This window comes from Elgaria multicarinata, chromosome 3 (assembly GCF_023053635.1).
Source record: "Elgaria multicarinata webbii isolate HBS135686 ecotype San Diego chromosome 3, rElgMul1.1.pri, whole genome shotgun sequence".
NCBI lineage: Eukaryota > Metazoa > Chordata > Lepidosauria > Squamata > Anguidae > Elgaria > Elgaria multicarinata.
In genome coordinates, this window is record NC_086173.1 from 168467006 (window position 1) to 168490984 (window position 23979).

The 23979-nt window shown below is 45.1% G+C and overlaps 3 protein-coding genes across 6 annotated transcripts in view; 1 reads left to right on the plus strand and 2 right to left on the minus strand.

The window, feature by feature from the left end:
• LOC134396281 (zinc finger protein 420-like) overlaps positions 1 to 23979 on the minus strand; it is a 918719-nt gene that overhangs the window by 572804 nt on the left and 321936 nt on the right. The window lies entirely within an intron of this gene.
• LOC134396311 (zinc finger protein 345-like) overlaps positions 1 to 23979 on the plus strand; it is a 190452-nt gene that overhangs the window by 157580 nt on the left and 8893 nt on the right. The window lies entirely within an intron of this gene.
• LOC134396402 (zinc finger protein OZF-like) lies at positions 164 to 14678 on the minus strand. Of its 4 annotated transcripts, XM_063122890.1 has the most exons (5): positions 14614 to 14678; positions 11614 to 11679; positions 4857 to 4940; positions 1509 to 1789; positions 164 to 932 (listed from the first exon to the last, which is right to left on the minus strand). In XM_063122890.1, exons 3-5 carry the CDS (start codon positions 4936 to 4938, stop codon positions 429 to 431), a joined length of 867 nt encoding a protein of 288 aa, XP_062978960.1. In that variant the 5' UTR covers positions 4939 to 4940; positions 11614 to 11679; positions 14614 to 14678; the 3' UTR covers positions 164 to 428. The 4 variants fall into 4 exon arrangements, with proteins under 4 accessions (XP_062978960.1, XP_062978959.1, XP_062978957.1 ...); XM_063122889.1 differs by having other exon boundaries at positions 164 to 1786; XM_063122887.1 differs by having other exon boundaries at positions 164 to 1789.

Genomic DNA, 23979 nt, shown 5'->3' on the forward strand with positions numbered 1-23979 from the left:
GCCAGGATCTCTTCTCGATCCTCCCAGAGTGCAGGAAACGGAATAACGGGCTCAAGTTAAAGGAAGCCAGATTCCAGCTGGACATCAGGAAAAACTTCCTGACTGTTAGAGCAGTACGACAATGGAATCAGTTACCTAGGGAGGCTGTGGGCTCTCCCACACTAGAGCCTTCAAGAGGCAGCTGGGCAACCATCTGTCAGGGATGCTTTAGGGTGGATTCCTGCATTGAGCAGGGGGTTGGACTCGATGGCCTTGTAGGCCCCTTCCAACTCTGCTATTCTATGATTCTGTGATTCTATCCCTGTAGCTTCTTCCACTCTGTATGGTTTTAAATTATTTCTCTACTGTATTGGTCCTTTCTTGTACAGCAAAAACACTTATCTGACTGAAAATCTGCCCAAACTCCATTAATATTATCATGTTTCTCCTTACGTGTGAGTTTTTTGATGTAAATTAAGACCTCCGCTCCCACTGAAGCTCTTCCCACAGTCTCTGCATTTATATGGTTTCTCCCTTGTGTGGATTCTTTGATGTGACAGAAGGCTACTGCTCACACTGAAGCTCTTTCCACATTCCATGCATTTATATGGTTTCTTCCCTGTGTGAGTTCTTTCATGCAAAGTAAGACTGTCATTCCGACTAAAGCCCTTTCCACACTCCATGCATTTATATGGTTTCTCCCCTGTGTGTGTTCTTTCATGTAAAATAAGACTATTGCTTCGACTGAAGCTCTTTCCACATTTCATGCATTTACATGGCTTCTCACCGGTATGAGTTATTTGATGTGAGGTGAGGTGTCCACGCTGATTGAAGTTCTTTCCACACTCAATGCATTTATACGGTTTCTCCCCATTGTGTGTTCTGTGATGTGAAGTAAGTTGTCCACGCTGACTGAAGCTCTTTCCACACTTCGTGCATTCATATGGCTTGTCCTGTGAGTGAGTTCTTAGATGTTTAGTACGATCTCCACTATTCCTGAAGCTCTTTCCACACTCTATGCATTTATATGGTTTCTCCCCAGTGTGAGTTCTTTGATGTAAACTAAGGGTATCACTTCGACTGAAGCTCTTTCCACACTCCATGCACTTATATGGCTTCTCCCCAGTGTGAGTTCTCTGATGTGAAGTAAGACTACTATTCAGACTAAAGCTTTTTCCACACTCCATACATGTATAGGGTTTCTCCCCTGTGTGGGTTCTTCGATGTGAAGAAAGCTGTTGATTCTGGCTAAATCTCCTTCCACAGTCAATACATTCATATGGTTTCTCCCCTCTGTGGGTTCTTTGATGTAAAGTAAGATTATTGTTCTGACTGAAGCTCTTCCCACACTCCATACATTTATATGGCTTCTCTCCTGTGTGTGTTCTTAGATGTTTAGTAAGACCTCCGCTATTCCTGAAGCTCTTTTCACACATTATGCATTTATATGGTTTCTCCGGGCTATGGGTTCTTTGATATGCTATCAGTGTTCCCTGACTGATGAAACTGTTTCCACATTCTATACTCACTGTCGACTCTCTGTGGCTTCTTTCATGTGCAGTAAGACTTCTAGTATCCCTGGAGTTCTTTCCACACTCCACGCACGACCCTGGACATTTTCCTTTTCGCTTTCGTTTGTTCACTTCATCTGGGATTTGGCGTTCATGGATGTCATTCTTTGGTTCATTACCCTTGTGCCCTTCCGGTTTCCTTTGTTTCCCAAAGGTATCTGCTCCAACTTCATGGTGGTTTGTTTCCCATGACACCAGAGGGAGCTCCTTAGACTTCTCACTCTCCTGCCCACCATCTGCTTTGGAAAAGAGTAAGAAAAAGAATATCCCATTAAATGTTATGAGCTAGAAAACAAGGGGCATGTCTACACCTAAGGGTGTAACAGGAGGGAGGATGGCAGACTTATCTACTTCCGTGATCCTCCTGCAGCATTTAGACAGCCGCGTGACATCCCGGAAGGGAAGAGGGACATTGCAACCACTTTTTTTTTAAAGAGGAGCACGGCGAAAAAGGAATTTTTTTAAAAAAAACCATGCCCAAACCCTCCCCCCACAATCCCAGGTATGGCAAAATTGCTAAGGGAACTTCAAAGGGACCACAGTGCTAATGTTGTCCTCAGATGCACTTTCGCTCCTTCCAATACACATTTTATTTCTGAGGGATATTGTGGTCGCTAAAAAGCAGGGCATGATCCGATTTGCTTCAAAGTTGGCTTGCACTGTTGGATGTGGAAAGAATTTTCTCTCCGGGTGGAGAGAGTGCAGAGTACGCAGCAGCCAGGGGGATTCAGAGAAGCAAAATAAGCCACAGAGATAACACACAGCAGACAGTAATTTCTTCAGTAACGGTTTACTGAGGTATAAGGCTTAGAAGATCAGATTTGTACAGCATAACATTTGGTACATTGATGGTGCTATATAAATAAATAAATAAATAAATAAATAATAATAATAATAATAATACTCACATGTAACAGACTTCATATCACACAGGAGAGAGATTACATGTTTGACACAGAAGACTTTTATACAAAACATTATCTCCCTCTAACAATTAACACATTGCACTATCAATCACACCACACCCGTCAGATTAACCTCTGACATTTAAAGTGGCTGATGAAACAACTTGCAATCCTTGCATCAGGAAGGTGAACTTAAAACTGTGGACAGTAAAAATCCATTCCCGGACATGCATAAGGTCCTGTGTGGAAGCTATCATGGTGCCCAGTTACATGTCTTTAACTGTAAAAATGACAGAGATGAATGAAGTTTTGTAAATGGGGTAGTGCTGTAATCTTTAAAAAATTCCCTAAAAATCAGGGGATGATCCAATTTGCTTCAAAATAGCATGACTAAGGATCTATTTAGAAGCTACCATGGTGCCCAGTTACATGTGTGTATCTTGAAAAACGATGGAGATGAATACATTTTTGTAAATCGGGGGAATGGTTGAGGGTTAAATATTTTAAAATTTCCTAAAAATCAGGGGATGATCCAATTTGCTTCAAAGTCGGCATGCATAAGGCCCTGTGTGGAAGTTATCATGGTGTCCCGTTACATGTGTGTATCTTGAAAAATGACGGAGATAATTGCAGTTTTGTAAATGGGTGGAAACTTTAAAAATCCCCTAAAACTCAGGGAATGATCCAATTTGCTTCAAAACTGGCGTGACTAAGGATCTGTTTAGAAGTTATCATGGTACCAATTACATGTGTGTATCTTGAAAAATAAAAAAGTTATCGGCATTTTTCTTTTCCAATGCAAGTCTATTGGAAAAAAACTGGATTTCCATATCTCGCCACGGATTCGGTCCGAGGCGGATCAGGGGAGGTCTGGTTCAGTCTGAGGTGGATTGGGCCCAATTCAGGAGGTCTGGATAGGGCTCCAAAGCAGATGGGGGGGGGCATGTACAGCCCTAAGTTTTATATGTTTTTAATCAGTTTTATGTGTTTTATGGTGATTTTGTATTTAATGTTGTTTCCCGCCTCAATCCAGAGGGAGAGGCGAGTAAGAAATAAATATTCTATTCTATTCTATTCTATTCAAATATTTAAAGCCTTCTCACTTGGGCCAAAAAGTTATTTGAGTGATGCACAGCCATGAGATGGCATTATTCCAGGTCAAAGTTGTACTGAAAGTTTTCGCTTATCGATTTATGAGCAAAAAAAATTGTGTAAGATATAACCATCAAAAAAGCTTGACGTACAGATGTCTAGAAAATTTGTACACTGGGGTTTAATTAGCAAATTTTGATTAAGGGAGTTAACTTCTCAAAAGTATCATTCAAAGGTGATCTTATCTAACCTGAAAGGTATACATGCAGTCCTTTTATATATGTTCCAATTTTTAAAGGAAGTTTAATAACAATAAAGTAATTAAGACTGCGAGCCCTCATTTATGGGACAGTAGATAATATTAGCTATGAAGTCACTTCTACACAAAAATGGTATAAATACATGCTGATTTTAGAATGCAGGAGCTTCTTAGTAGCAAATTCAATATTGAATGGGGAACTTTGTATTTAGAATGAGGTAGATTCCTGTGTTGAGCAGGGGATTGGCCTTAGAGGCTCCTTCCAACTCTACTATTCTGTGATGCTATGAATTCAGCTCATATGAAGAAAAGGAAGTCTGGGGAGGGAGAGGAAGTTAAGGGTGAAGCAGACATGAGGAGAGAGGGTGAAGCCACCAAGAGAATTCATAACCTGATGGGTTATTCTCTCCTCCGTGAGAATAAACATAAATGGAAAAATTAACCAAAGAACCCTCTCAGGCCTCATTCAGAAGACACCTTAAACCATGGCTTTAACAATGGTGGTTAAGCCAGAAAGCCAGGCTGTGTTCAGAAGACACCTTAAGCCATGGCTTTAACCATGGTGGTTAAGCCAGAAAGCCAGGCCGTGTTCAGAAGACACCTTAAGCCATGGCTTTAACCACGGTGGTTAAGCCTGAAAGCCAGGCTGTGTTCAGAAGACACCTTAAGCCATGGCTTTAACCATGGTGGTTAAGCTAGAAAGCCAGGCCGTGTTCAGAAGACTCCTTAAGCCATGGCATTAACCATGGTGGTTAAGCCAGAAAGCCGGGCCGTGTTCAGAAGACACCTTAAGCCATGGCTTTAACCATAGTGGTTAAGCCAGAAAACCAGGCCGTGCTCAGAAGACAGTTTAAACCACGGCTTTAACCATGGTGAATAAAGCAAAAAGCCTTATTCACTGGGGTTAAAGCCATGGTTTAAGGTGTCTTCTGAACACAGCCCAACTTTCAGGCTTAACCACCATGGTTAAAGCCATGGTTTAAGATGTGTTCTGAACGGACCCTCAATTTCCAGGTAAATAACAGCCCCACCACACATCTAAGCAAGTACCTGCTGGCTCGCCTTCCTCAATGCTTCGGACAATTGGATCTTCTTCTTCTTCCAGCTGGGAGATGAGGTCTGGTCTGGGCATGGCTTTTGAGCAAACAAACAGGCTGGTTACTTTGGAGTACACAATATCCATGCACCCTAAATCCACCCATTATTATTATTATTATTATTATTATTATTATTTATTTATTTATATAGCAGCATTAATGTACATGGTGCTGTACAGAGTAAAACAATAAAGAGCAAGACCCTGCCGCATAGGCTTACATTCTAATAAAATCATAACAAAGCAATAAGGAGGGTAAGAGAATGCACCAAACAGGCAGTATAAAAGTCAGAACAATTCAAGTTTTAAAAGCTTTAGGAAAAAGAAAAGTTTTTAGCTGAGCTTTAAAAGCTGCGATTGAACTTGTAGTTCTCAAATGTTCTGGAAGAGCGTTCCAGGCGTAAGGGGCAGCCGAAGAAAATGGACGAAGCCGAGCAAGGGAAGGAGAGACCCTTGGGCAGGTGAGAAACATGACATCAGAGGAGCGAAGAGCACGAGCGGGGCAATAGTGTGAGATGAGAGAGGAAAGATAGGAAGGAGCTAGACAGTGAAAAGCTTTGTAGGTCAACAGGAGAAGTTTATATTGGATTCTGAAATGAATTGGAAGCCAATGAAGAGATTTCAGAAGTGGAGTAACATGGTCAGAGTGGCGAGCCAAGAAGATGATCTTAGCAGCAGAGTGGTGAACAGAAACCAACGGACTGCTGTGAGAAGAAGGAAGGCCAGAGAGAAGAAGGTTGCAGTAGTCCAACCGAGAAATAACCAGTGCATGAACAAGCGTCTTGGCAGAAGAGACAGACAAAAATGATCGAATCCTGGCAATATTATACAGGAAAAAACGACAGGATTTAGCTACTGCCTCAATATGAGGAATAAAGGAGAGTGAGGAATCAAATATAAAGCCAAGACTACGAGCTTCCTTGACTGGAGTAAGTGTAACATTATTGACAGTAAGAGAGAATGAGAGATGAGGAGAAGGTTTAGGAGGAAAAACAAGCAATTCAGTCTTTGCCATATTAAGTTTCAAATGACGATGAAGCAACCAAGCTGAGATATCTGAAAGACATGCCAAGATACGATCGTGAACATCAGGAGAAAGATCCAGAGATGAAAGATATAATTGTGTATCATCGGCATACAGATGATATTGGAGGCCATGAGATTGAATAAGATTACCCAAGGGCAACATGTATAAAGAAAACAACAATGGACCAAGCACCAAGCATTGCGGAACCCCTACTGAAAGGGGAAAAGAAGACGAGCTGCCGTTAGCCAACACGCTGAAAGAGCGACCCGCTAGATAGGAGGCAAACCAGTTATAGACAGAGCCACAAAATCCAAGGTCATGAAGGGAATCTAAAAGAAGATTGTGATCAACCGTGTCAAAGGCTGCAGTTAGATCAAGGAGAATAAGAACGGAATAAAGGCCTTTAGACTTGGCAATAAGAAGATCATTGGTAATCTTAGTAAGGGCTGTTTCAGTGGAATGCAAAGGACGGAATCCAGATTTAAAAGGATCCAGAGCAGAGTTACTAGAAAGAAAATCAAGACAACAAGAGTAGACCACACGCTCCAGGATCTTTGAAACAAAAGGCAACAAAGAGACAGGTCGGTAGTTAGACAGAGATAGCCTATCAAGAGTAGGTTTCTTGAGAATCGGAGAGACTGTAGCGTGTTTAAAAGCAGAAGGAAATGAACCAGAGGACAAAGAAGAATTAATAATATGAAGCAAGGAAGGGAGGATAGCAGGGATAAGATTAATAAAGACGCGAGAAGGAATCGGATCACGAGAACAAGTGGAAGGCGTCAAAGAGCGCAGTATTGTGGAAAGTTCATCAGCTGAGACCGAAGGAAATGTAGAGAAATTTGCAGGAGGAACCGACAGATGAGGAACAGGAACTGGAAGAGAAGCAGAGCTGGCCAGATCAGAGCGAATAGTTTGGATTTTAGTACTGAAAAAAGAGGCAAAGCTATTAGCAGACAGAGAGGCGGGGAGAGATGGTGGATTAGGCTTCAGAAGAGAATTGAAGGACGCAAAGAGCCGCTGAGGATGCATAGCATTTGACTGGATCAACATAGAGTAATACTGGTTTTTGGCCAATGAAATGGCAGAAGAGAAAGAGGAGAGTACAAATTTGTAATGGACAAAGTCCGCCCAGTCCCTGGTCCTACACCAAAGGCGTTCAGCAGCCCGGGAACAAGAGCGAAGGTAGCGGATGAAAAGGTGAGCCACGGTTGGGGTTGAGAGGGACGAACTATCCGAGTTGTAGATGGAGCAAGATTATCAAGAGTTGAAGATAAGGAGGAATTAAAGAAGGAGACAGCTGAGTCCAAGGAGACAGCCGAAACGACAGAAGGAAGAGAGGAGGCTAGAGATTGAGAAAAAGCCTCGTAATTGATAGATTGCAAGTCACGACAAGAGTGAGAAACAGGATGTGAAGGAGGAGGATTATGAGTAATCGTGAAAGAAACTAGATGATGATCTGACAACGGAAAGTCAGCAGTAGAAAAGTCCAACACAGAGCAATTCCGAGTGAGAACAAGATCCAAACAGTGTCCAAGGGAATGTGTGGGGGCATCAAACCAAAGCTTAAGATCATAAGAGGAAGATAAGGAGCGAAATCGTAGAGCTGCAGCGTCTTGAGGGTCATCCACATGAATATTGAAATCACCCAAGATAAGAGTAGGACAGTTATCAGAGAGGAAAAAGGACAGCCATGAATCAAAATCAGTGATAAATTTTGAGGATGAGCCTGGGGGGCGGTACAGAACTGCAATCCGCAGTTGCAATGGAGAGAAGAGCCTCACCACATGTACCTCAAAGGAGGAAAAACAATGTGAAGGTGGAATGGAAAGAGGCTGGAACTGGCACAAACTAGATAATAAAAGACCCACACCACCACCCCGACCCTCTGGGCAACTAGTGTGAGAGAAAGAGAGTCCTCCAAGAGAGAGGGCAGCAGAGATGGCAGTATCATGGGCAGGAAGCCAGGTTTCAGTAAGAGCAAGGAGGTGGAGAGACCTAGAGATAAACAAGTCCTGAATGACAGGGGCCTTAGAAGCAACAGAGCGACAGTTCCATAAGGAACACGAAAAAGGCAGCTGAGAAGAGGGGAGGCACCGAATAGGAACTAAGTTAGGAGAGACGAGATTGGAACGAGCCATAAGGAACAGATATGAGGAGAAAAGAATTGAGAGGGGAAAATGAGGAGAAAGAAATTGTTATGGACCCCTCCCAAAAGCCAAGAGAAGGGCGAGGCAAGATCAGGGACCACTTTCCAGTGGTGGGTGGGGCCAAAGGCAGGAGGGGAGGGGCCTATATTTATCTCCTAGAACAGCCTTCCTCAACCTGGGGCGCTCCAGATGTGTTGGACTGCATCTCCCAGAATGCCCCAGCCTGGCTGGGGCATTCTGGGAGTTGTAGTCCAACACATCTGGAGTGCCCCAGGTTGAGGAAGGCTGTCCTAGAACTTGGTGCACTGGATTGAGATTTAGAAAATTATGATCGTAAGCCATAAATGTGTAATGGAAGTGCAAGATGACAAACTGTAATTATCATGCAAATAATTACTTTGTCATGAAAGCTGTATCATATTCAACTCTTAATGGATTGTTGGTGCAATTTTAAATTGTAAAGTGTTTTATCCTGTGTTTTATTTGGTGATTTGCTAAGACACAATAAAGAACTTTTTGGTTAATAAGAGCATAAGAACAGCCATGCTGAATCAGACCAAAGGTCCATCTAGTCCAGCACTGTGTTTACATTGTGGCCCACTCTCCTACCCATGTTCCCCTGCAACTAGTGTATATAGGCTTACTGCCACAGATGTTGGAGGTAGCACAATGCCATCAGTACTAGTAGCTATTCATAGCCTTCAAGAAGGATCCAGACAAGCTGAGCATTGAGCAGGGGGTTGGACTCCATGGCCTTGTAGGCCCCTCCCAACTCTACTATTCTATCATTCTATGATTCATTCATTTATTTAATATATTTCTATAGCCGAAGCTATTAAATTAAAACCAATTAAATTAAAACCAATTAAAACCACAAAAACATAATGAATTACAGTATGAAGTTCAACCCAAAATAAAACCTAGCAGTGATGCAGAGATTTAAAATACAGTAACGGATTCAGAACAACAGAGCTGAAAGACTAAAAACCATCTCTTGGGTTCTTAAAGTATTTGCCAACATCCTCAGCAGGACCGCCTTCATTTTTGATTACAATCTGCACATCCACCCACCGGAGGCTGGCGCAAAAGATAAGACGCTGAGAATTAAAGAGTTTTGACTCCAGGAATTTGTTTTGTGTGCCAAAACCGAGCTGAGATCAGTTTTTCCACACAAAAGTCCGTTCCGGGAAACCTTCCACTACTGTTTTCCTCTTTTCATCAAAATGCATCTGGTGGGAAAGAATGGGGCCATCATTTTGTGGTTGGCATCGTTAAATAGTTGGGCTCCAGAAACCCTTACTGATCTACATCAAATCTCCCGGAGATGTACCAGTAGTTCCTGGCATATTTTTTTTAGATTTTTGTTTGTTTTACTATGCTCTTCATGGTTTTAATTTTTGTGAACCACCCAGAGAGCTTCGGCTATTGGGCGGTATAAAAATGTAATAAATAAATAAATAAATAAATTTTATGCGGAACACTTCAGGACATCACATAGGTTCTCCTTCTGGCCCACCTGACATGGCTTGGGGACCACAATACCTGACGGAACGCCTCTCCCGACATGAACCTACCCGTACACTGCACCCAACATCCAAGGTCCTCCTCCAGGTGCCTACTCTGAGGGAAACTCAGAGGATGGCAACAAGAAAGAGGGCCTTTACAGTGGTGGCCCCCCAATTATGATCTCCCCGATGAGGCTCGCCTGGCACTGACATTGTTACATCTAAGGTCCCCCTCCGAGTGCCTACCCCGAGGGAAGCTCGGAGGACGGCAACAAGGGAGAGGGCCTTTTCTGTGGTGGCCCCCCAATTGTGGAACAATCTCCCTGACAAGGCCTGCCTGGCGCCCACATTGTTATCTTTTCAGCACCAGGTCAAGACTTTTCTCTTCTCCCAGGCATGTGGCAATGTGTAATTAGCCTAGGTCTGTTTTTTTGAGGCACATTGTTTTAAAAAAGTTGTTACAGTGGTTTTAAATGTATGTATATATTGTAAGTTTTTTATAGCTTTTAATCTTTGTGTATTGTTTTAACGTGTTTTTATCTCACACATTACGCCAGTCCTTTTACAACTTCATTGGCTGCCTGTCCAGGTCCGGGCCCGATTCAAAGTGCTGGTATTGACATTTAAAGCCCTAAACGGTTTGGGGCCAGGTTATTTGAAGGAACGCCTCCTCCCATATGTACCTGCCCGTACCTTAAGATCATCTACAGGGGCCCTTCTCCGTGAGCCCCTGCCAAAGGAAGTGAGGCAGGTGGCTACTAGGAGCAGGGCTTTCTCCGCTGTGGCACCCCGGTTGTGGAACGAGCTCCCCAGAGAGGTCCACCTGGCGCCTACACTGTACTCCTTTCGTCGCCAGCTGAAGACCTTTTTATTCACTCAGTATTTTAACACTTAATTTTAACTTAAATTTAAATTTTACTGTTTTAACTCTGTATTTTAATCTTATATCAATTTTGCTGTGTGGTTTTATCCTGGTTGCGCTTTTTATACTGTATTTCGTAATTGTGCTTTTAACCTGTTGATTGTTTTATTGCGGTTTTAATTTTTGTGAACCGCCCAGAGAGCTTCGGCTATGGGGCGGTATAAAAATGCAATAAATAATAATAATAATAATTGTTGTTGTAGTAGTGAGTATATTTATGTATTTTTATTTAATTATTTAATTTATATACCGCCCCCATAGCTGAAGCTTTCTGGGCAGTTTACAAAAGTTAAAAACAGTGAAAATAAAAAAAATATACAAAATTTAAAACCATCAAAAATATAAAAACAACAGTATAAAACAACAGTATCCATTTAAACAACAACAGTTCTGGGGACCATTAAAAAAAAAACTTAGCATATGTTGTTAAATGCTATTAAATGCCTGGGAGAAGAGACGTCTTGACCTGGTGCCTGAAAGATAACAGTGTTGGTGCCAGGCAAGCCTCATTGGGGAGATCATTCTACAGTCAGGGGGCCACCACCGAAAAGGCCCTCTCCCTTGTTGCCATCCTCTGAGCTTCCCTCGGAGTAGGCACTCGGAGGAGGACCTTAGATGTTGAGCGTAGTGTCCGGGGAGGTTCATGTTGGGATGGCTAAGGTACCATATGAGAAATTCCTACAAAGGTCTTCTCTCCAGCTGAGACAAAACTGCTGGATCAGTAAGCCTGAGCTGCCCGTCCTGCAAAAGAAACGAGTTTCATTTGAGGACTTTTATCTCCCTCCCTTCCAACAGCAGATTGTCCAGCTAAACTCTCAGGAGGATGCTTCGATAATCTCCTTCCCCTTCAGAAGTGGCAGCAAGTCCGGCTGAGGATTTTTCATTTCTATTTCTTCACCCCCTGCCTTGAAGCTTTAACTTCAGAAGGCATAGAACAGCCTGGTCTGTTTCAACCTCCCTCCCACCTCGCTTCAGGAAAACTAGCCGGTGTGGTGTAGTGGTTAAGAGCGTTGGACTGGGAGTCGGGAGATCCGAGTTCTAGTCCCCGCTTGGCCACGGAAACCCACTTGGGTGACTCTGGGCCTGGCACAGATTCTCAGCCCGACCTACCTCGCAGGGTCGTTGTTGTGAGAATAAAGCGGAGAGGAGGAGGATTACGTATGCCACCGTGGGTTCCTTAAGGAGGGAAAAAAGGAGGATATAAAATGTAACAACTAAAATAATAAATAAATAAATAAATATAACCAAGCTTTTTTTGGATTAAAAGCATCCGAAGGCAGCTTTGCTACAATTCTGGAGAACAAAAATAGCACTGAGTTGAGAAAAACAAGGGGAAAACAGCTCCACCAAGATCCGTGTGAGTGATTATTATTATTATTATTATTATTATTATTTATTTATATAGCACCAGAGACTAAAAGCTCTGGTGCTTGCAAAAGCAATTGCTTATCGTGATCCAAAGATGAAAATAATAATAATCAATCTTTTTCGTTTAAAACTTGCCATGAAGGTTATAAAGCGCTCAACGTCTCGGCTTCACAAAAGCCTTCGTCAGGAGCTGTATCACGTCACCTTTATTTTTCATCGGTACACAAGCCTTCTGCATAAATCTGAACAAGCTGTAGTCGAGTTTGTTCCCTCCTTCCAAGTGATTTTGCAAGCCCCAGAGCTTTTAGTCTCTCACTCACAAGGAACAAAAAGGGCACACCAACACCCTCCCACCCCCAGCAAGGCTATTTTATTTATTTATTTATTTATTTATTTATTTATTTATTTATATTTATTAATTACATTTCTATACCGCCCAATAGCCGGAGCTCTCTGGGCAGGTTCACAAAAATTAAAAACATTCAAAGTATAAAACAACAGTAAAAAACCATAATGTAAAATGCAATATAAAAGCTCAACCAGGTAAAAACAGCAGCAATGCAAAATTACAAACACCAAGTTAAAATTTATTTATAGACTGTTAAAATGCTGGGGGAAATCAAAAGGTCTTTACTATCCTGTCTAAAAGCATATAATGTAGGGCTTCGAGGGGGGGCGGAGGAAAATTGTGCAAAGGAGAGAATTGAGGGGGGGGGGCTTTGCAGCAGCGTCAGTGTGGATTCTTGATTGATTGATTGCATATTTATACCGCCCCATAGCCGAAGCTCTCTGACAGAGCAGTACGACAATGGAATCAGTGACCTAGGGAGGCTGTGGGCTCTCCCACCCTAGAGGCCTTCAAGAGGCAGCTGGACAACCCTCTGTCAGGGATGCTTTCGGGTGGATTCCTGCATTGAGCAGGGGGTTGGACTTGATGGCCTTGTAGGCCCCTTCCAACTCTACTATTCTATGCTTCTCAGACAATGGAATCAGTGACCTAGGGAGGTTGTGGGCTCTCCCACCCTAGAGGCATTCAAGAGGCAGCTGGACAACCATCTTACAGGGATGCTTTAGGGGGGATTCCTGCATTGAGCAGGGGGTTGGACTTGATGGCCTTGTAGGCCCCTTCCAACTCTACTATTCTATGCTTCTCAGACAATGGAATCAGTGACCTAGGGAGGTTGTGGGCTCTCCCACCCTAGAGGCCTTCAAGAGGCAGCAGGACAAACATCTGTCAGGGATGCTTTAGGGTGGATTCCTGCATTGAGCAGGGGGTTGGACTCGATGGCCTTGTAGGCCCCTTCCAACTCTACTATTCTATGCTTCTCAGACAATGGAACCAGTGACCTAGGGAGGTTGTGGGCTCTCCCACCCTAGAGGCATTCAAGAGGCAGCTGGACAACCATCTGTCAGGGATGCTTTAGGGTGGATTCCTGCATTGAGCAGGGGGTTGGACTTGATGGCCTTGTAGGCCCCTTCCAACTCTACTTTTCTATGCTTTTCAGACAATGGAACCAGTGACCTAGGGAGGTTGTGGGCTCTCCCACCCTAGAGGACTTCAAGAGGCAGCTGGACAAACATCTGTCAGGGATGCTTTAGGGCGGATTCCTGCATTGAGCAGGGGATTGGACTCAATGGCCTTCTAGGCCCCTTTCCAACTCTGCTATTCTATGGGCGGTTTACAAAAATCAAAACCATAAAAACCATTGAAAGTATAAAACAAACAGTATATAAGCGTAATGGAAAATACAATATAAAAACGCAACCAGGATAAAATCAAGCAGCGGTGCGGAAAGGGGTCCCGCTCCCTGGTGGTGGTTGTTTTGGGAGCAATGCGCGTTCTCCTCCCCTCTTCACCCCCTCCGCTAAGGAAGTCAGCTCCAATGTCAGCGGGGCGGCGAATCCAGTCCGGGTTTCCGCCAGAACTCTAAAAGGAGTGCCGAACCCAATCACCAGCCAGTGTGGCGTAGTGGCTGAAGTGTCGGACTGGGAGCCTGGAGATCTGGGTTCTAGTCCCCCCCTCGGCTATGGAAACCCACTGGGTGACTCTGGGCCAGTCACAGACTCTCAGCCCGACCTACCTCACAGGGTTGTTGTTGTGAGGATAAAAATGGAGAGGAGGAGGGTTATGTACGCCGCTTTGGGTTCCTTGGAGGAGAAAAAGAGGCATATAAATGCAATAATAACAACAATAATAATAATAATAATTCCCCAAATGGACTGAGCACCCCTAGCGTTCTGATTGGTTCTGACCGAAACCCAGAGCGGTTTCACAGCCCCAATGACATCTCAGCCACCCGCCTCCCCTAAGATTGGGAGGAGTCCGGAGTGCCTCCAGTAGTGGCTGGTGGCTCCGATTTCAATGGGTTTCAGTCACCACCAGGCGGAACCTTAAAGGAAGCTCTTCAAGGTGCTGAGTCCATTTTGGGACCCAGCTCAGCACCTTCGAGAGCTCCTTTAGGGTCCTGCCTGGTTCTGTTTGAACCCCGGAGCGGATTCTGTGCCGCATTGAAATCGGAGCCACCAGCCACCACTGGAAGCCAGGGTCTTTCTCTCCCCACCTCTGCCACAGACCCCTAGATCCTCTGCAGACCGGGTTGATCTCTAGGGGTTGGTGGGGTGCTTCAGGAAGAGCATGCAATGAAAACCAGGTAGCTGTTTCAGCCCCCAAACCATTGAGCCCCAGAAGGGGGTTAAAGAGGGGGGGGGTCTTCCCTGCCCTCCATCACCCTAGTGTTGCACCTTGAACTCTTTGTCTGGTCCTCTGCAAACATCAGCTCACCCTCCTCTGCAAGGCCCATTTCCTCCCCAGCCCACACTTTTAAAACTTCCTGCCTCTCTGGAAAGCAGAGCTCGGTTCATTTAACCATTGGAAGGCTGCATAGGCCGAAGTCTTTAAGTTGCCTTCATTGCAACTTCACCATTTATTCCATTAAGAAAACAACAGAACAGCCCTTGATCTCCGTCCAGACAGCTTCGAATGTGTATAAATGTAATAAACAAACAAAAGGAACAATCACAATTATCAGTAAAACACAGCGTGACTTGCAACGCCCATCAGGTTCATCTAGAAAAACCAAAATAAGATATATATTTTTTCTTTCCCCCTCATTTTTTATTGTGAATATTAATATTAATAATATATTTATTTGTTACCCACCGCCTCTCCCTCTGGATCGAAGGCAAGGTACAACGTGAATGCAAACACCATAAAATACATATGATTGATTAAAACATATAAAACTATTATTAAAAGCAGCACATTATTAAAAGGCATCTTTTAAGAAAGCTCTAAAGACTGATCTCTTCCTGCAGGCCTACCCAGTTGAATTTTAAGAGGTCTTTTAATAATGTATTAGTTTTAAATGTTTTAATTGTATGTATTTTATGGCATTTGCATTTATGTTGTACCCCGCCTCGCTCCGGAGGGAGAGGCGGGAAACAAATAAAATTATTATTATTATTATTATTATTATTATTATTATTAATACAAAATATTAGCAAAATAGAACAGAAAATACTTTGTGAAAATGGAGGGGGAATACATTACGTCTATAGGATTATATTTATTTATTTATTGCATTTATATACCGCCCCGTAGCCGAAGCTCTCTGGGCGGTTTAAAAATCTTAAAATCAGTAAACATTAAAAACAAATATACAAAATTTAAAAACATAAGAAGCATAAAAACAACAGTTTCCTTGTAAAAACAGGCTATTGAATTATATATTGTTTTAACTTGGTTTATGGCTTAATTTGTTTTTAGCTGTGTATATTCATTGTTTTTATACTGTAAGCTTTTATCTGAGTTCTTATTGATATACGGCGGGATATAAATGTTTTAAATAAATAAATAAATATTCTGGGGTCAGTTAAAAACTCAGCATATGTTGTTAACTGCCTGGGAGAAGAGGAAAAAGTCTTAACCTGGCACAGAAAAGATAACAATGTTGGTGCCAGGTGAGCCTCTTCGGGGTGATTATTCCAGAATTGGGGGGCCACCACTGAAAAGGCCCTCTTCCATCATATAGCATTCATAAAAAAATAATAAAGGGAGAGAGTTATACAAGGGTTTCAAGAAAAGCAGGCCATGTATTTAACCAAAATAAGATAGTGCTAAACAGTACCCAAGTGCTAGAATCACTAAATGATATCAGAAAAACCGGAGTAAACCATATTTGTATATAACATCATAATTATACAGCATCATCTGGCGAGTGGCAATTAGTAAGCATAATAATAAATCTTTACATTTCAAACTTACATTAGATCCTTTGTATATTGATAATAAAAAAGCAATTACACAGCAGTGGAAAAAATGGACAATTTGAACTTAGCAGCTGATAGGGTGATCATATTTTGGAAACCAAAAAGGAGGACAACATAGTCGGCCCCCAAGGGGGCGTGCCCACCCGAACATAGCCTTGGTCACATGTCTGATTTTACAGCACACATTTAAGACAAATCTGTTCTACATAACATAAGGACGGAGGACTCTCATGCCGGAGGCTGCGTTACGCACTCAAAGGGGAAATGGATGTGGATCCCACAAAAACCACAGGAGCAGATGGGGCGGTGATGCTGTAGGACCCCCCCAATGGAAAAGCCCCCTTCCCAGGTCCGTGTCTTTGCCAGGAGCCTCTGCGGCTCTCTAGTGTTGCCTCCACCAAAGGGTTAAAGAGGCGGAGAGGGGGCTGGGTCCTAGAGCCTAGGCTGGATGAGGCCCCTCCCTTCCGGCCCCACACGTCCTCCCCCCCCCCCATTGCAAAGGAGCCTGGGATTCTCCCCCTGCTCCTGCGAGCCAAATGTTTCTGCTGTCTGCAGCCTCTTTTCCCCTGCAAAGGAGCCGGTGAGTGCAGATTGCAAGGGGGTCCCAGGGGGGCGGGGGGGCGGAAAGAGCCCACCCCGGAAGAGGGCGGGTTTGGGGCAGGGCGTGGCTGGGAAGAGAGAGGGAGTCGTCCCCGGGGGACTGACCCACTTGGGGCCCCTCGAAGAGACCCCCCGCCTTGCACCTCCTTCCCTCCCCATAACTAGGAGATCGCGGAAGGGAAGGCTGGAGAAAGGGGGTGTCTGGGAGGGACACAAAAGGAAAGGTCCCAGGTGGGGAGGAGGAATGTCCCCCCTGTGGGCAAAAGGCTGCCCTGATGTCCTGTTTGCATTGCATTTTTTTGTTTTGTTTCCTTTCCCTGATTCAAACCTAGTGGATAAGTAAAATTAACAAGTCACTTTGGCCACGAGGCCTTCGAAATACAACCTGCGGCGCTTTTGTTGATTAAGAAGGGAGCCTGCTGTTGGTTTTAGTACGTCCCTCTTTGATGTATTAAGTGAGCCCGATATTCACATCCTGAGAGTGGGGAGAAATTGCTGTTACTCTGGTGCAATTTTGGGGTTCAAGTGCTGGGAGCAGAGAGCGCATAGAAAAGGGAATTTCACCAGGTGATCCATGCATGCAAATGATAGCTGCTGAAATTCCCTTTTCAATACTACTGTTAAAGATAGAGTTGGAAGGGGCCTAAAAGGCCATCAAGTCCAACCCCCTGCTCAATGCAGGAATACAACTGTTAAAGATACAGGAGCCCTGTCCTCGTTTTCATAGGGTCACCCTAAACCATTCATCTCTTAAGGCTGCCTTAGTGGCATATTTCATGTGTTTAACAAGCTGGAAAAGTATTCAGTGTTTTCTTGCTTAACTTTTAAAATAAATGTTCACACATTATTAACTTTTAATGCCATTAATTCAGCTCTGGTTACACTCTCTCTCCCGTTGGGGCAGAGTCAGAACTTCATTTTCAACCACAAATCTGGTTCCTTTGGGACGGGGGTCACGGAGCCCCCTTTGAGACAGGTGCTGGCTCTTACGAACAAGGAGGGGGGTCTGTTCTTCTTAGCTGCACCCTGACAAGGAATTCAATCAAATAGGCATGTGGGCTTCCCCTGAGCCCACCCTGTGCGAATGTAATTGCTTTGGGCCTGTTCTCTAGAAATCAAAGTATCTACGCTTCCGCAGTAACTGGAAATTGTATTAAGGTTGCGACCAGGAGACGAAGTCTTGTGAAGGGTATTGAAACACAAGATTGTGTACCTACTAGGACCGTTAGAGGGTGTCGTAGCTTGCTACAGCTAACCGTGAAATGAACAGGTGGGCGCAAGTTTCTCAGTAATCATTGACGTCTTGTTTTTCTGTCCTTGAAAAGATTGCGCTCTGCACATGTGTAAAATCCTTGCTTATAACTGGCTGAGCAGCTTACCTGTTACTGTTTTATGATTGTATGGAGCGGTTCTGCCTTGTTTCGAAGGGGACTGACCCTATAAGGAGGTTAAGGCTTTCCTGAAAATAGCGGGCAGTTCCTTGGGTCCTCTGAGTCCTCCTTGGGTCCTTTCTCAAAAGAGAGCACTGTGTCTTAGAGTCTTTGACCACCACTCAGCGATCCCACTTAGAGGAGACGCACCTTTCCAGGGTTCCTCGACACCCCCTCGAAATATCAGCTCTGAAGCTTGGGCCCGTGGCCTACCTTGCCAGGCTGGTGTTTACAAGAATCAAATTATTGGGGAAGGCACATGGGCCTTGTTGCCGGGGGGGGGGGGTTGTTCAGCCATCCTTCAGCAGAATGATCAGTCAAGCAGCCATCCGGCTCCGTTACCAGGTTTTGCCAAGGAGGGAAGTTGGGAACCTTCTCATGGGGGACCCTGGTGTGCCTCCTTCACACTGTCTGTTTTAATTCCTCCAGCGCAGTCCCTGCCTCAAAGGAGAAATTGGCAGCCAAGGAAGGAGACTGTTCCGAGTCCTGGTGGGAACAGAAGAGAGTGAAGATGGAAGAGCAAAGCTTTGCTGGCCCTGAGGCAGGAAACATCCAGGAAGGGAGCAGTGCAGAGCCCTGGGAAGGAAGAGTGCAGGAGGACCAGCCTGGGAGCAACACCGGCACAGACCCTGAGTGCCAGCACTTCAGGGACTTCTGCTACCAGGAGGCCAAGGGGCCCCGAGAGGTTTGCAGCCGACTCCACCACCTTTGCCGTCAGTGGCTGAAGCCAGAAAGGAACACGAAAGCTGAGATGCTGGACCTGGTGGTCCTGGAGCAGTTCCTGGCTGTCCTGCCCCCGGAGGTGGAAAGCTGGGTCAGAGAGTGTAGAGCGGAGACCAGTTCCCAGGCGGTGGCTCTGGCAGAAGGCTTCCTCCTGAGCCAGGCAGGGGACCAAGAGCAGGTGAGAACATTTCATCCTGATGACTAACAGGGACTGTGTTCTGGACAACCATCTGTCAGGGATGCTTTAGGGTGGATTCCTGCATTGAGCAGGGGGTTGGACTCGATGGCCTTGTAGGCCCCTTCCAACTCTGCTATTCTGTGATTCTACTTCCCTCAACTTCTTTTTGCACGTCCTCTAAGGAAGGGATGCCCCAATTTCCAATGGTCAAACCTCCAAGTATAGTTGTTCTTCATATGTAGAGCAGGCCCTCGTTAAATTAACAGTACATCGTTAAAATATGCAATTCCCTGCCAGAGGATGCAGGGATGGACATGAATTTGGACTGTTTAAACAGGGGGCTAGACAAATTCCTGGAGGAGAAGGCTATGAATGGCTACTAGCCTAGATGGCTATATCCTACCTCCAGTATCCTAAGCAGTATGTCTATGTACACCAGTTGTTGGGGAACATGGGCTGGAGGGTGCTGTGACACTCATGTCTTGCTTGTGAGTTCGTAGTCAACAGCTGATGGACCACTGTGGGGAGAGAATCCTAGAGTAGATAGACCCTTGTTCTGATCCAGAATGGCTCTTCTCATGTTCTTGTGATCACAGAAGAACTGAATGTTTCAGTTAGTGAGTTTCAGTTATTGAGGCCCGAGGATGTGGACAAGGTGCTTGGCCAAGTCCGGTCGACCACCTGTGTCCTTTCCCCTTGCCCTTCATGACTCATTACATCAAATAAGGAGGGGATCGCCGTCTGGGTCCAGGAGGCTGTAAATACATCCTTGAGAGAGGGAGTGGTGCCGGCCTCTTTAAAAGAGGCGGTAATTAGACCACTCCTGAAGAAGCCTAATCTGGACCCGGAGGACGTTAACAACTACAGGCCGGTGGCTAATATCCCTTTCCTGGGCAAGGTGCTTGATCGGGTGGTTGCAGGACAACTCCAAGCACTCTTGAATGAAACGGATTATCTAGATCCATTTCATTTGGGTTTCAGGCCTGGTTTTGGAATGGAAACTGCCTTGGTCGCCCTGTGGGATGACCTCTGTCGGGAGAGAGACGGGGGAGTGCGACCCTGTTGATCCTCCTGGACCTCTCAGCGGCCTTCGATACCATCGACCATGGTATCCTTCTGGATAGGTTGTCTGAGCTGGGAGTTGGAGATACTGCATTGCAGTGGTTCCGCTCCTACTTGGATGGCCGATTCCAGAAAGTGGTGCTGGGGGATTATTGCTCTGTGCCGTGGCTCCTAAGCCATGGGGTTCCACAGGGCTCTATCTTATCCCCTATGCTGTTTAACATGTACATGAAGCTGCTGGGGGAGGTTATCCGGAGATGTGGACTGAGGTGTCATCAATATGCGGATGATACCCAGCTCTACCTTTCCTTTTCATCAAACCCAGGTGAGGCAGTGACTGTTCTGAACCAGTGCCTGGGCACGGTAATGGACTGGATGAGGGCTAATAAACTGAAACTCAATCCAGACAAGACGGAGGTACTGTTAGCGGGTGGTTCATCTGTCCGGCGAGGTGATGTTTGCCCTGTCCTGGACGGGGTTGCACTCCCCCTAAAGGATCGAGTCCGTAGTTTGGGGGTGCTCTTGGATCCAGAACTGTCACTTGACGCACAGGTGAACTTAGTGGCAAAGAGCACCTTTTATCAGCTTAGGTTGATATACCAACTACGCCCTTATCTGGACAGAGATAGCCTAGCTACAGTGATCCATGCTCTGATAACCTCTCATTTGAATTACTGCAATGGGGCTGCCTTTGAAAACGGCAGCCCCCCTTATACGTGGGGCTGCCTTTGAAAACGGTCCGGAAGCTTCAGCTGGTACAAAACAGGGCAGCCTGTTTACTAACAGGGACTGGCCGGTGAGATCACATTATGCCAGTCCTTTTACAACTTCATTGGCTGCCAGTCCAGGTCCGGGCCCGATTCAAAGTGCTGGTATTAACATTTAAAGCCCTAAACGGTTTGGGGCCAGGTTATTTGAAGGAACACCTCCTCCCATATGTACCTGCCCAGACCTTAAGATCATCTACAGGGGCCCTTCTCTGTGAGCCCCTGCCAAAGGAAGAGAGGCAGATGGCTACTAGGAGCAGGGCCTTCTCCGCTGTGGCACCCAGGCTGTGGAATGAGCTCCACAGAGAGGTTATCCTGGCACCTACACTGTACTCTTTTCGTTGCCACCTGAAGACCATTTTATTCTCTCAGTATTTGAACACTTAATTTTAACTTAAATTTAAATTTTACTGTTCTAACTCTGTATTTTAATCTTATATCAGTTTTGCTGCGTGGTTTTATCCTGGTTGTGCTTTTTATACTGTATTTTGTAATTGTGCTTTTAACATGTTGGTTGTTTTATGATGGTTTTAATTTTTGTGAACCGCCCAGAGAGCTTTGGCTATTGGGCAGTATAAAAATGTAATAAATAAATACAAAATAAAAATTAAAAAAAATTAAAAAATGGGTTTATGAAGTTCTGGGGAAGGAGGGGATCCTTCTTCAGCCAGTGGCAGAGTCCTCCCAACAGGACAGGAAGAGAATTTGTAGACACCAAACTGGGAATGTCTGGGAGGGTGTTAAAGCACTTTTTTTGGAGGGTGTTAAAGCACTTTTAGCCTCGTGTGGCGCAGAGCGGTAAAGCAGCAGTTTCTGCAGCTGAAACTCTCCCCATGGCCTAAGTTCGATCCCAGCGGAAGCTGGTTTCAGGCAGCCGGCTTGGGTCGACTCAGACTTCCATCCTCCAGAGGTCGGTAAAATGCGTACCCAGTTAGCTGGGGGAAAAGTAATAACGGCCGTGGAAGGCAACGGCAAAACACCCCACTATAAGGCCTGCCAAGAAAACATCAGCAAAAGCTGGCGTCCCTCCAAGAGTCAGTAATGACTCAGTGCTTGCACGAGAGGTTCTTTCCTTTCCTAAAGCATTTTGCTTATGCCAGGGTTGATATCTTAGCCCCCTGACCAAGACACATCACAGTGTGTCTTGAATGGTAGAACAACTTTACAATGAGACCTGAAAGGTAAAGCGATTGGGAAACGCTGCCCTTGGCCTTGGCCTTGACCTGACCCGTTTCTTTCCTTCTCTAATCCCTCTTCTCTGCCTGGGATCCTCCCTCCTGCTCCAGGTCCAGGGGATGTTGGCCAGAGCACCCACAGATTTCCCTGAGGCAGGGAAGGCTCCACCGGGCACCACACAGAGGCCGCTGGACAGGTGGATCTTGCAGGAGGGTGACAGAGGACCCTCCTCACTGGGTAAGGATTAGTGGACGTATTTCCCCATGGTCCCCCTCCCTCTATTACTCCTGAGGTGCATGAGCTGCCTTAACGTTCTCCTTGAGCCTGATTTTGTTGGGAGAGATACTCAAAAAGGAAATGTTTAGTAATGTGGTTCGAGGGTATCAGACCCACTCTGGCCCGGTCTTACACACTCCATTTATTATTATTATTATTATTATTATTATTATTATTTATTTATTTATATAGCGCCATCAATGTACATGGTGCTGTACAGAGTAAAACAGTAAATAGCAAGACTCTGCCGCATAGGCTTACATTCTAATAAAATCATAATGAAACAATAAGGAGGGGAAGAGAATGCAAACAGGCACAGGGTAGGGTATGCAGGCACAGGGTAGGGTACTCCACAGGGTACTCCACAACTAAGGTCGTCCTCCAGGCACCTACTCAGAGGGAAGTTCGGAGGACGACAACAAGGGAGAGGCCTTCTCTGTGGTGGCCCCCGAACTGTGGAACAATCTCCCCAATGAGGTTCATCTGCCACCGACATTGTTATATTTCAGTGCCAAGTCGAGCAATATGAAATTAGCAATATGTAATTAGCCTGGGTCTGTTTTTTAGGGTCATAGTTTTAAAACTTGTTATAGTAGTTTTATATGTATATATATATTGTATGTTTTTGTGGTTTTTAATAGTTACAAATTATTTTTAAGTGCTTTTATGTTATGTTAACTGCCCCGAGAGCTTCGGCTGTGGGAAAGTAAACAAATGCAATCAATCAATCAATCAACACTGATTCCAATAAAACAATGAAAATGGGAATGCTTAAGAATGTTAACTTTACTTCTCACCTTCCCACCTTCTTTGCCTTCCTCACAGGGAGCGGAAGAACCTGCAGGGGAAGTGAACTGATCCTGGGGGATCCTTCTAGGCCTCTTTGGCTTGGTGGTGGAGTGGAAGCGGTTTCTGCACAGCCTGGGCAGGTAGGGGAGTCTTGGGGTGCCTCCGTCCCCTGCACATCTCTTTGGTCCTGGAAGAACCTGCCCCTTTAGCCTTTGCTCTTCTCCAAGATGGCTGCTAGGAAGGCCTTGGATGCCACTCACGAAGCTCTGGCATTCAGAAGGAGGACCTCACCATCCTTGTCATCAGGGATTGCTACATAATGCTTAAAGAGATCATCATTTTTTCTGCTGCTTTCAGGTTCCGGTGACTTTTGAGGAGGTGGCCGTGCATTTCTCGGAGGAGGAGTGGGCTCTGCTTGATCCAGTCCAAAGGACTCTGTACACAGAAGTCATGGAGGAGAATCGTGGGATCCTGGCTTCTCTGGGTAAGGAATGGGGTTCCTCTAAGTAAGGCTATCCAGCTGCCTCTTGAACACCTCTAGTGTGGGAGAGCCCACAACCTCCACTCTGGGAGGATCGAGAAGAATCCTGGCCCTCCTCTGTGTGACAACCTTTCAAGTATTTGAAGAGTGCTATCATGTCTGCCTTCACTCTTCTCCAGGCCAAACATGCCCAGTTCTTTCAGTCTCTCTTCATAGGGCTTTGTTTCCAGACCCCTGATCATCCTGGTTGCCCTCCTCTGAACCTCCTACAGCTTGTCTGCATCCTTCTTGAAGTGGGGTGCCCAGAAGTGGACACAGTTCTCAAGATGAGGCCTAACCAATGCTGAATACAGGAGA